The 12,913-nt window shown below is 46.8% G+C and overlaps 1 protein-coding gene across 2 annotated transcripts in view; it reads left to right on the forward strand.

Annotated features, from left to right (window-relative positions):
- The window catches only part of M6PR (mannose-6-phosphate receptor, cation dependent), a 10,955-nt gene extending 7,134 nt beyond the window's left edge, over positions 1-3,821 (forward strand). Inside the window, exons 5-7 of one of the 2 annotated variants that reach the window (XM_039536473.1) lie at positions 199-329; positions 902-1,028; positions 1,715-1,837. In XM_039536473.1, coding sequence (XP_039392407.1) covers positions 199-329; positions 902-1,028; positions 1,715-1,837 — 381 coding nt within the window. Of the gene's footprint in view, positions 1-198; positions 330-901; positions 1,029-1,714 lie in introns of both variants that reach the window. The other variant, XM_039536464.1, reaches the window with a different exon arrangement.
- Positions 3,822-12,913: the final 9,092 nt, after the last annotated feature.

The raw sequence follows: 12,913 nt of genomic DNA on the forward strand, positions 1-12,913 counted from the left end.
TGGCTGAAATGGGACAGTTTGTGGGGAGAGCTCTGGAGGGGGCAGGCTAGGGTAAGCTGGGAGCCTTTGCATGTGTGTGTGAGAATTCTGGAGTCGGGGCATTACTGGAACCTTTGGCAAAGCTGGGAGCCTCTGTGCAAGTAGGGGGACTTATTTGTGTCTAGCCTGCCATATGTTTCCCCTTCCCCACCCAACCAGAGCGGCTTTACCTTGCTATCAGAAGAGAGGGAAAAGGAGCAGGACTGTTTGTACCTCTTTGAGATGGACAGCAGCTTGGCCTGCCCGCCCGAGGACTCCCACCTCAGCATTGGGTCCATCCTGCTCATCACGTGAGTTACTGTAGGAGCCTGTCCGTTAGGGCTCCAGTTCCAGGCCTCTGTACCTGTTAGGAACATAGCACGTGACATACCAGAACAGATCACTGGCCCATCTTGCATGTCCGTGGCCAGTGCTTGCTATAACCCTGCCCTGGTGTAAGGCTTTTCATCCAATGATCTACAAGAGCTTGACAAGAATTAAGCCTCAGAATACCCCATGTGAGAGATGGAAACGTTACCCTTTCCCCTGTTTTACAAATGGGAAAATTGAGGCACAGAGAGAATAAACTTGCTCCAGATCGCACAGCAAGTCAGTAGCAGAGCTGGGAATAGAATCCAGGAGTTCTAACTCCCAGTCCCCTGTGCTAAGCATGAGACAGCACTTCCTGTAGGCAATGCTGGGGATGGGTTTATGCTGATCGACATCTCTGGTACTTTTTCTGCAGATGCAGCTGCTATTTATGGCCCCATTTTCTGAATGGTACTGAGCTGCTGGCTCCAATCCCAGTTGGAGGCAGACAGTTAGCTGGGGAGAGGTTGCCTTCAGCTTCCTCTCACACTCTTGTTTCAACATTCTCCTACAGGTTTGCTTCGCTGGTTGCAGTCTATATCATTGGGGGATTCCTCTACCAGCGCCTGGTGGTGGGAGCAAAGGGCATGGAGCAGTTCCCACATGTTACCTTCTGGCAGGATCTCGGCAACCTGATGGCGGTTAGTGAAAATCAGTGCAGATCGGCAATCCAGCCCAGCTGGAAGGCAAAAGAAAAGGGCAACTGCCCCACACTTAGGGCCTATCATTTTTGTCAGATTGCACAAGCTTTATGCTCAGGGTGACTGTTCTTGGATGCGAGACCTCCCAAAGAGAACTCTGGTGCAGCAGAAAGCAGATGACTCATTTGAGGGGAGCATTCTCCCCTTTCAGTCACTGCTGGCCTTAATGTGCCCCATGGTGCTAATGCTGGGGAAGGTACCATCCTGCAACAGCCGTGTAAACCAGAGGCCCTGCCCAGGCATAGCCACTCTTTTCACATGGTGCTTTTCACATAGGAAGAGAGCAACCTCAGTGGCTGGCCAAATTCCAACAGGGAAAAGTTCCACTTTGCCTCCCTAAAATTCACTCCCAGCAGTCCTAGTCAGAGATATTATTCTTCACTTACTGACCTACTATAATGTTGCCTGGTGCTATAAATCAGCTACCATGTTCCACCCAAGAAGTGGTTGGTTTCAGGATTACTAGCATTGTGTGTTTACTCTTTGTAAAGAGTTCTGGGATCTCTCAAATACTTCAGTGATAGGTGCAATAGGAGAACAGAACAGGAGAAACATGAGGGGCTGCTATTGTTTAGCTTAATCTGTTGCATGTGGTCTGATCCCAGTACAATAACTTGTTTCTGCAGGATGGTTGTGATTTCGTCTGCCGGTCTAAGCCCCAGAATGCCCCAGCTGCATACCGTGGTGTGGGTGATGACCAACTGGGGGAGGAGTCAGAAGAACGGGATGACCATTTGCTACCAATGTGATCAGGCATTAGACATCAGTTCCTTTTCTCTTTCCATCTTCCCTCCTGCCACTCACTTAACCAGGTGTTACCTAACCACTTCTCTTTTCATGCTCTACTCTTCTGGTTTTCTTTAAACGATTTGCTTCTTCCACAGCTGGTGTCATCCCCCTGCTATCCTAGAATCCTCTATTTCAGAGCAGCACTGGCCCCAGGGGTATGTCCTCTGAATGTAATGCTGTGATTGTCTTATGCAGAGTGCTATGCAGCTGGGAAGAATGGTATTTGCCCAGAGTTCTGTGTGGCTATGAGATGGCAAAAGTGCTTATCCTGCATTCAGTGCCTGGCAGGCTTGGGAGTCCCCTCAATGAGATCTAGGGAGAAACCCTGGGTGGACATGGGGTGGGGGAATCCTGATGTAGAAACAGCTAGGATTAGGGGGAGCATTTCTGTGTCTTAAGGTTTATTCAATCTGTGAAACACTGGATTTGTTTTCAATTATTTAAATACACTTTCTGCTTTTTTCGCTTCTGTGCTGTGACACAAGCAAAGCATTCACTGCCCGCCTTCTCCCTCTGCCCAGTGTAATCATAGCAGGGATCTCTCCCCTCTAGCCAGATCCTTAGCGGAGCAGGAGCAGGCAATAGCCACTTGGAAGTCTTTCCTTTTCCTGATGGTAGCCTGAATTGAACAGTGCAGGCAGTCTCTTTTAGTTACCGCAAAGGGCCATCGCCAAATAACCTCGATTTCACTAAACAGGGAAGGGGGGGTGGTGGTGGGGCTGAAGAACTAATAGGGGCCAGGAAGATTTCCTGACTTTTTCCTATTGAAAGGGGTCAAGGGAAATAGTGTCTCTCTTTAAACCTCCTTCTTGGTTGCTGAGAAGCTAAATATAATGACGTGCTGCTAAGCAAGAACCTGAAAGTGAAACTGACTTCCAGAGCGAAGGCAAGAGCCTAAAGACAGCAGAGTCGCTTGATTTCTGTTACAAGGTTTCCCTAAGTAGAGATGTTACTGCTAGCACAGTCTGGGGAATTTTTAAGATTGTGATCCTGACTATGTCCTTCTGGGAAATGATGGTGTAAGTTAGTACAGTAATTACTTGGCTGTGAAATAGTCTAGATTTTACTTTAAAAGGGGAACACATTTAAGAGAGTGCTGCTGTATCAAATGCTGACACCAGGGTAACTGTCTCCAGTCATTACATTAAAAAGCAATGTAATGTGGAAGCAAGGCCAGGCCCTGTGCTGTTCCAATGAGCAGGTGGACTGGCGCTGTGGCACTGCCCCCTAGTGGGTGAGCTGTCAGATTCACTCTTTCAGAGCCATAGGGATGGAACAGGTCAGCTCTGCCTGAAGGTTGTTTCCATCCCTGCTCAGTTGTGCCACTAGGATGGTGCTTCTGCGCCCCCCTGCTGGTTGGGGAAATCGGAGCTGCAGTTTTCTGGGGCACTGGAGCTGCTCCCATTAGAAGACCAGGAGCTCCAGATGACCGTTATAGGACTCATTAAGTCAGTGGAATATTCAGGCACTTTGATTTTTGTTTTTGTGGGGGTGGGAGGGGTAGCCTTTGTTAGTGAATAATAAGCCAGTCTCCTTCCCCAGGGGAGTGGCTGGCAGAGAGCTATCTAGTAGAGGACACAGTTGAACCACTTGAGGGAAGGGGATATATTTTTGTAGGGTGAAAAAACAGACTGCAAAGAGCAGGATGAGGCTTGTGCTCCCTATTCTCTGGAAGGGAGGCCTGCCCAGTAGGAAGTGGGCAGGGGAGGTGGGGTTTGAGGGGCAGAAAGCAGGGTTTTTTTGTTTGTTTTTTGGCTGGGCTTGGAGCAGGCAAATGTAATTCCTACTTTCTTTGGCTTTTATTACTTTCACTAAATCTTTTCACAAGATGGGGAAATAGGAAGTCACTGAAATTTTGTTACTGTTTTTCATGGTGGTGTTTAAATAAAATGCACATTTTTTTGTACAAAAACACAACTTTAAAAATAAAATGACCCAAAAATACCCCTAAGCTCTTTATTGGTGCTTTTGAAATGATGGGCGCGGACGTGTGAGTGAACAGACCAGCTAGCGAGAGCAAAACCAACCCCCCTCCTGTAATGTTGTAAATTTAAGGTTAGAGAGTTTGTATTATGGACCTTGAACATGATATAAATGGTCTAGCTTGAATCTTTCCAGCACAGGCCTCACTTTTCAACTACTTATCCATGGAGCTGGGAAGGGGCTATAACTTGACTGTTCCGGGGGGCTTGGAAATTACCTGCTTTCCTGGCTGCTTGAGATCCTAGACTCTCATTGCCTGTAGTGGGTGCTACAAAAACATGGCTAGCATAGGGGCCTTCTATTAATCCAAGAGCAGCTTTCTGCCAAGAGAGTGACTTTCTCACTCAAGTCCCTTCTGTTTCAGCTAAGGCCAAGCTGCTGCCTGTATAGATTGCTCAGACCAGGCACCATCCCCTTAACTGGAACCCATGGCTGCCAGAGTCCTGTGCTCTGCCTCCTAGTTAGGTCTAAGCAGATCCCCTCACAGCTTGAATTGGAGAGATGTGCATGCCATGCAGTATATTGGCACCTCTCATCCCTGCCATGTGCTCCAGAATCTAAGCTGTCCAAAAAAAACCCCATAAACTCTATGGTTTGGAAGAAAGCCTTAAATGTGAATGGCAGGTAACCAATGCCATGTTGCATGCTTCAATTTGCAGAGAGCATGCAACAGTAGCTGAGAAGTGGGAACTGTCCAGTTCTTACCAGCGAGGTGTTCATTTATGTACCCCATGATGATACTGGAGATGTCTACTATTTTTTTGCTCGAAGAGAGAGAGGATCCTATTATTGTTGCTCCCTAATGACAGTTCATTTTGATGCTTGCCAGAGGGGAAGGAGAAAAAAATTTGGTATCTCCTACTCAAACAAGAGTGGAATGCAACAGAGCATGTGAGTGCATTTGAACCCTACTGAAGGCTTTCACTTTCCCCCCTGGGGAAGGTGGCTCCTCTGAAGATCACCAAGTAGAGGAGGCTAGAAACACGTCACTTCCCCTCACTGCCAAACAAGACAAGATGGGCCTGTCTGTCACCATTAGTTGCTGGTGAATTATATCACAAATCTAGAACTTGTTAAATGCTGTCTCATTTTGCCTTTAACACCAGTCAGCCAATGGCACAAGCCAGCAAACAGAGCTGTAAGCAGGAGAGTTTGGGGGAAGGGAGTGTGTGGTGTTTGGGGTTTTTGTTTTTTTCCCCCCTCCCTTTTTCCTTGACAGGACTTCAGGTGGGAAGGCTATGACAGAGGCAGCAGTGGTAGTAACTCAAGCAATGGAAGAGACAATGAAGACAACCAGATATGGAAGCTATGGGATGTACGTAATCCTGGAGCAAGTACCTGAAAAGAGCTTCATTTGTATAAAGTGCCACTTGATAGAGCTGATGGAAGAGAAGATCTGAGGTTTGGAGATGCAGCTGGAAAATATGGCTGAGTTTCGAAGAGGATTCGAGCAGATGATGGAGCAAAGGCAAGAGGAGGCTGAAGGGAAAGTTAAGACTTGCAGATGCAAGCTGGACTGAAGAACTGAGGCAAGACTGTTGGGTGAGGAAAGTGGCCAGTGGAAGCATGTGACTATGGGAACCAGGCAGAAGAAAAGACTGACTTGTGAAGAAGAAATAGAGCTCAGGAAGAGGTTTCCTGAGCTGGAAAATGAAGAGGCACAGCGGGCTGTAACTGAAGGAGGGAGGACAAGGAAGAAAAGTGGCTAGTCTTATTAGAAGAGGGGAAGAGCCAATGGAGATACCCAGAGTCCAGAGCCTCAGGAGGATGCAGGATGACTAGCGGAAGATTGCAAGGGAGAATAAAAGACAAGAGGACTTGCAGCCAGAAAGAACAGGAGGAAGGCCAGAGAATTGCACCAACACCAGGAAAAGGCAGGTCTACATGATTGGTGACTCTACTAAGAAGGACAGGCCTGTCACCAGAGCTGATCTGGAGAACAGAAGGGTGTGCTGTCTGCCAGGAGCTAAGATACAGGCTGTGCACCTGAACCTGAGGAGGATCCTAATGGGAGCAGGAAAGAATCCACTGATTGTCCTTCGTGTGGGAACAAATGATGCAGCTAGATTCACACTGAAACTTATCAAGAGAGACTGTGCCAGGCTGGGGAAGATGCTTATGGAAATGGATGATCAAATGATCATCAGTGGGATTCTGACCCTCTCTAGCGGAGAAGAGTGAAGGCGAGATAAGATTATGATGATCAGCAGATGGCTCAGGCAATGGTGCTATAAGGAGGGCTTTGGGATGTTTGACCACAGGAAGGCAGCCTTGGACAGAGGACTGTTCTCATGACTCCACATGAGTAGGGAGGGAAATGACTTCTAGGACAGAGGTTGGCACAACTGATTAAAAAAAGAGCTTTAAACTAGGAACTCGGGAGACTGTGGGGAGATGCTTATGGAATCTCCATTCCTGATTTTAACATTGAGAGGGAAGAAAATCATGTAAGAAAGGATACTGCAATGGCTAACAGGAACAGCAGTGGGTAGGAGAATGAACATTAAGGAGAAGGACAGTGCAGATATCAGTCAGATAAGCAATACCAGCAGTATAATGACTGATCCAATCAGGCAAGGAATGTGGGTGAAGCCAAGCAGCAACAATTAAGATGTTTATATACCAATGCAAGGAGCCTGGGTAACAAAATGGAGAAACTAGAGCTACTGGTGCAGAAGTGAAAACCAGATATAAGGAAAACAGAAACATGGTGAAATAGTTGTGACTGGAGTGCAGAGATTGAAGGGTATGTGCTCTTCAGGAAAGACAGAAATAAAGGCTAGGGTGATGGAGTAGTATTGTATATTAATGATGAGGTAGACTGCAAAGAAATTAGAAATGATGGAATGGATAAGACAGTCTGTTTGGACCAAAATCACTTTGGGGAAGAAAGCTACTAGAGGTTCCCCTGTTAGAGTGCTTGGGGTAGGCTATAGCTCACCAGGATCCAATTTGGATATGGACAGAGACCTCTTTAATGTTTTTAATGAAATAAATACTATTGGGAATTGTGTGATTATGGGAGACTTTAACTTCCCAGATATAGATTGGAGAACAAGTGCCACTAATAATAGTAGGGCCCAGATTTTCCTGCATATGATAGCTGACATTTCTGTACTGAAGTCGCTGAACCAACAAGAGGGGCTTTTACATTTTGGTGTTGGAAAGCAGTGAGGACCTCATTGAAGAACTGGTTGTAGAAGACAACCTTCATTTGAATGATCATGAGCTAATTCAGTTTAAACTCAATGGGAGGATAAACAAAAATAGGTCTGCAACTAGGGTCCTTGATAACAAAAGGGCTACCTTTTAAAAAATTAAGGGAATTAATTAGGGAAGTGGACTGGACAACTCAAGAATCAGAATGGTGGAGGAGGCTTGGAATTACTTTAAGTCAAAGTTGCAAAAAAACCTGTCTGAAGCCTGCATTCCCAAAGGGAGAAACTTCATAGGGAAGGGTTGCAGACCAAGGTGGATGAACAAGGATATCAAACAGGTGATTAAGAAAGCAGAAAGCCTACAAGGACTGCAAGATAGGATGGATCAGCAAGGAAAACTACCTCTTGGCGGTTAGAAAGCGTAGAGATAAAATGAGAACTGCCAAAAGCCAAGCAGAGTTGGACCTTGCAAAGGGAATTAAAACCAGTAGTAGAATGTTCTATAGCCATATAAATAAAAAGAAAACAAGGAAAGAAGTGGACCCACTAAGCATTGAGGATGGAGTGGAGATTAAAGATAATCTAGGCATGGCCCAACACCTAAACAAATACTTTGCTTCAGTTTTTAATGAAGAACTATGGGGTAGTAGCACAGTGACTAATGGGAATGAGGATACAGGGGTAGAAATTACCACATGTGAGGTGGAAGTCCAAATTCAAACAGCTTAATAGGACTAAATCAGGGGGCCCCCATAATCTTTATCCAAGAATATTAAAGGAACTGGCACATGAATTTGCAAGCCCAATAGCAAAGATTTTTAATCTGTAAATTTAGGGGTCGTACCCTATGACTGGAGAATTGCTAACATAGTTCCTATTTTTAAGAAGTGGGGGGGGGGGGGGAGTGATTGGGGGAAAACTACAAGCCTGTTAGGTTGACCTCAATTGTATGCAAGGTCTTGGAACAAATTCTGAAAGAGAAAATTGTTAAGGACATGGAGGTTAACAGTAATTGGGATAAAATACAACATGGTTTTACAAAAGGTAGATCGTTCCAGACCAACGTTATCTTTGAGAAGATAACTGACTTTTTTAGACAAAGGAAATGCAGTAGATCTAATCTACCTGGATTTCAATAAGGCATCTGATACAGTTTCACATGGGAAATTATTAAATTGGAAAAGATGGAGATTAATATGAAAATTGAAAGGTGGATAAGGAACTCAGTAAAGGGGTCATACTGAACAGTGAACTCTCAGGCTGGAGGGAAGTTACTAAGGGAGTTCCTCAGGGATCAGCCTTGGGACCATGCTTATTTTTATTACTGATCTTGGCACTAAAAAATGGGGATGTGATAAAATTTGCAGATGACAAAGTTGGGAGGTATTTGCCAATACAGATGACCAGAAAATTATACCAAAAGATCTGGATGAGCTTGTAAACTGGAGTAATAGAAAAGGAATTAAATTTAATAGTGCAAAGTCATGCATATAGGGGCTAACAAGAATTTTTGCTATAAGTTGGGGACGTATCAGTTGGAAGTGATGGAGGAGGAGAAAGATCTGGGTGTATTTGTTGATCACAGGATGACTGAGCTGCCAGTGTGATGTGGCTGTGAAAAAGGCTAATGCAGTCCTAGGATACATTAGGCAAGGTATTTCCAGTAGAGACATGGAAGCAGGGGCGGCTCTACCTTTTTGGCCGCCCCAAGCAGTCATGCGCGGGAGGCGCCCCGGAGCCGCGGGAGCAGCGGACCTCCCGCGGGCATGACTGCAGAGGGACCGCTGGTCCCGCGTGGCTCAGCTGGACCTCCCGCGGCTGCGGACGGTTTGCGGGTCCGGCGGCTCCGCTTGAGCTGCCGCAGTCATGCCTGCGGGAGGTCCAGCCGAGCCGCGGGACGAGCGCCCCCTCCGCAGTCATGCCTGCGGCAGGTCCGGTCGTCCCGGGGCTCCCCGCCTGCCGCCCCCCCCCCCCCCGGGCGGCAGGGGACGGGCCGCTCCTCGGCTCGCAGCGGAAGGATGAGCTGGGGCCCCAGCCTTTTGCCGCCCTAGGCACCAGCTTGTTTTGCTGGTGCCTAGAGCCGCCCCTGCATGGAAGTGTTTGTACCATTATACAAAGCACTGGTGAGACCTCATCTGGAATACTGTGTACAATTCTGGTCTCCCATGTTTCTGAAAGATTAATTCAGACTGGAACAGGTGCAGAGAAGGGCAACAAGGATGATCTGAGAAACGGAAAACCTATCTTTGGCTGTTTGTTTAGCCTAACCAAAAGAAGGTTGAGGGGAGATAGGATTACCCCTCTGATGCATTTCTAGAGAGAATTATTTAAGTTCAGCACCAGTGTGGACACAAAACAAATGGCTATAAACTGGCCATCAACAAGTTTAGGCTTCAAATTAGGTGAAAGATTCTAACCATCAGAGAAGTTCAGCCTTCCAAAGGGAACAGAGGGGGCCAGGGGCAGCTCTAGGCACCAGCAAAGGAAGCACCTGCTTGGGGCAGCCCATTTGCAGGGGCGACAGGGATTGAGCATGGGAGCTGAGAACCAACGGGGAGCTGTAGTTCCTTGGTTAGCTCCCTGCCTATGGAGCCAGCCCTGAAGCAGGGAAAGAACTACATTTCCCAGCATTCCCGTGGCCACTACCAACTGGAAAGGAAGGAGGGGGACCTCCAGCGTCAGCGTGCTGTGCATGGAGAGTTGCACCGTGGATGGTAGGGATACCATATTTTAACATTCAAAAAACAGGACAGTCTACGGGGAGGGAGGGTAGCCCCACCCTGCCACCATCCACTCCCTCCAACTGCCCCCACAGAAACCCCAACCCATCCAACCCCCCCTTCCCCCTGCTCCCTGTCCTCTGATCACCCCCTCCCGGGACCCCTGCCCCTAACTGCCCCCTGGGTCCCACCCCCTATATAAGCCTCCCTTCTCCTTGTCCCCACCTGCCCCCTCCTGAGACTTCCCCCCCCAGGACCTCACCCCCTACCTGTCCCCTGACAAACCCCTGGGACTCCCATGCCCATCCAACCACTGCCTGTCCCCTGACTGCCCCCTGAACCTCTTCCCCATCCACCCCCTCCTTGACTGCTCCCCCTGGAATCCCCTATCCCTTCTCCAGCCCCCCAGCCCCCTTACCATGCCACTCAGACCAGCGTGTCTGGCTCTACGCAGCACCAGACACGCTGCTGCATACATGCTGCCATGCTCCCCTGTGGAGCCCACAGCCCCTCCCCGCCCCACACACCCAGCACCTGCCTTCCAGATTTGAACACCTCAAAATTCAGGAGTGTTGAAGCTCAGTTTGAGCAGCTGTTACTTCATTTCTCCCAAATCAAATATACTGATCCACTGTAACTGGCTGTAGAAAAAGTAGGATAAAATTGAGCAAGAAATGCTTCCCAGTGGTTGTTAGGACTGGAAATGCTATTTTCAACAGCCATTACCTTTTTTTGTTTGTTTGTTTGTTTGTTTAAAAGGAAGACAGTGATATTGCATTGGCAAATTCCCCATAGAAAGCAAGAGTGGACCAAAAGAATAATAAAGGCACCTCAACTTTTCCTCATTTATGGAGGACAGTCTTATAAAATATGCATCCAGATATCCTCCAATCACACAAGCTGAAAATTGTTCCACTTTACTGCAGCTCTGTAACCATATGGGAACCAATCCTGTCTGTGTTTTGTGCACATCCAAAATTCCTGCTGAATGACCTGCCCTGGGAGCGAGTTACCAGTGACCCAGGGCTGCGGCGGAAGGAGGGTGCAGGTTGTGGGGGGTGGGAGAAGAAGAGCCCAGGGCTGGGGCGGTAGGAGGTGGGGGCTACTGGTGGGGGGGAAAGGGGGGCCTAGGGCTGGGGGGGAGGGCACTGGTGGGGGCAAAAACTTAACTGGGTTCAAGACTGAGCCTGCTAATTTTATGGAGGGGATAGTACGATGAGACTGACTGCAATGGCATGTAGTCAATCTGTGACTGCTAGCACAGATATCTTCAACAGCCAGTGATGGAACACTAGCTGGGGAAGGCTCTGATTTACTATGGAGAATTCTTTCTCAGCTGTCTGGCTGGTGGGTCTTGTCTACATGCTCTGGGTCTAACCGCTCACCATATTTGGGGAATTTTTGCCTGGGTCAGATTGGCACCTTCCTCTGCAGCATGGGGCACTGGTCACTTGCAAGTTTAAACGAGGGTCAATGGTGGGTTCTTTGTAACTTGGAGTCTTTAAACCATGATTTGAGGGATTCAATAACTCAGCTAGAGGTTATGAGTCTATTACAGAAGCAGGTAGGTGAGATTCTGTGGCCTGAAATGTGCAGGTCAGACTAGATGATCATGAAGGTCTCTTCTGACCTTAAAGTCTGAGTCTGAGCAGCTTTTAACCTCAGAGTATTCAAAATATGGAGCACGTGTTCTATCAAGTGTTTTAGTCAGATGGGTCACAAGTAATGCTGCTTCCTGAGGCCTGTATTCAATAAGTAAATAAAACCTACAGAAATTCCCTACCAAACTAGTGAGAATCTTAATTATAAAATTCAAACTCAGTATTTCACTGAAAGCAAGTTAAGGGTCCTGCACCAACCCGCATTCCTGTCCTCCCCGCCCCCCCCCCCCAAACATCTTCCCTCACTGCTTTGTCCTTTTCTAATGCAACTCAGATACATACCCTCTACCAAAGTCTCACAAATCAGTACTATATAGAAGAGCCTCGATTTCAGTAAGGCATTTGATACGGTTCCACATGGGGAATTATTAGCTAAATTGGAAAAGATGGGGATCAATATGAAAATCAAAAGGTGGATAAGGAACTGGTTAAAGGGGAGACTACAACGTGTTGTGCTGGAAGGAGATTACTAGTGGAGTTCCTCAGGGATCAGTTTTGGGACCAATCTTATTTAATCTTTTTATTATTGATCTTGGCACAAAAAGTGGGAAGGTGCTAATAAAGTCTGCAGATGATACAAAGCTGGGAGGTATTGCTAATACAGAGAAGGACTGAGATATCATACAGGAAGATCTGGATGACCTTGTAAACTGGAGTAATAGTAATAGGATGAAATTTAATAGTGAAAAATGCAAGGTCATGCATTTAGGGAGTAATAAGAATTTGAGTTATAAATGGGGGACACATCAGTTGGAAGTAACAGGAGGAGAAGGACCTCAGAGTATTGGTTGATCACAGGATGACTGAGCCACCAATGTGATATGGCAGTTAAAAAAGCTAATGCAGTTTTAGGATGCATCAGGTGAGGTATTTCCAGCAAAGATAAGGAGGTGATACAAGGCACTGGCGAGACCTCATCTGGAAAACTCTGTGCAGTTCTGGTCTCCCATCTTTAAGAAGGATGAATTCAAACTGGAATAGGTTTTCCATTCCTCGGATCATCCTAGTAGCCCTTCTCTGTACCTATCTTATGAAAGGAGACTCAAAGAGCTTGGCTTGTTTAGCCTAACCAAAAGAAGGTTGAGGGGGGATATGATTGCTCTTTATAAATATATCAGAGGGATAAATATTAGGGGGGGAGAGGAATTATTTAAGTCTAGTACCAATGTGGACACAAGAACAAATGGATATAAACTGGACACTAGGAAGTTTAGACTTGAAATCAGATGAAGGTTTCTAACTATTAGAGGAGTGAAATTCTGGAACAGTCTTCCAAGGGAAGTAGTGGGGGCAAAAGACATATCTGGCTTTAAGACTAAGCTTGATAAGTTTATGGAGAGGATGGTATGATGGGATAGTCTAATTTTGGCAACTGATTTTCAATTATCAGCAGGTAAGTATGCCCAGTGGTCTGTGATGGGATGTTAGATGGGTTGGGATCTGAGTTACTACAGAGAATTCTTTCCTGGGTGCTGGCTGGTGAGTCTTGCCCACATGCTCAGGGTTTAACTGAT

This window comes from Mauremys reevesii, linkage group 1, assembly GCF_016161935.1.
Source record: "Mauremys reevesii isolate NIE-2019 linkage group 1, ASM1616193v1, whole genome shotgun sequence".
NCBI classification, from domain to species: Eukaryota; Metazoa; Chordata; order Testudines; family Geoemydidae; genus Mauremys; species Mauremys reevesii.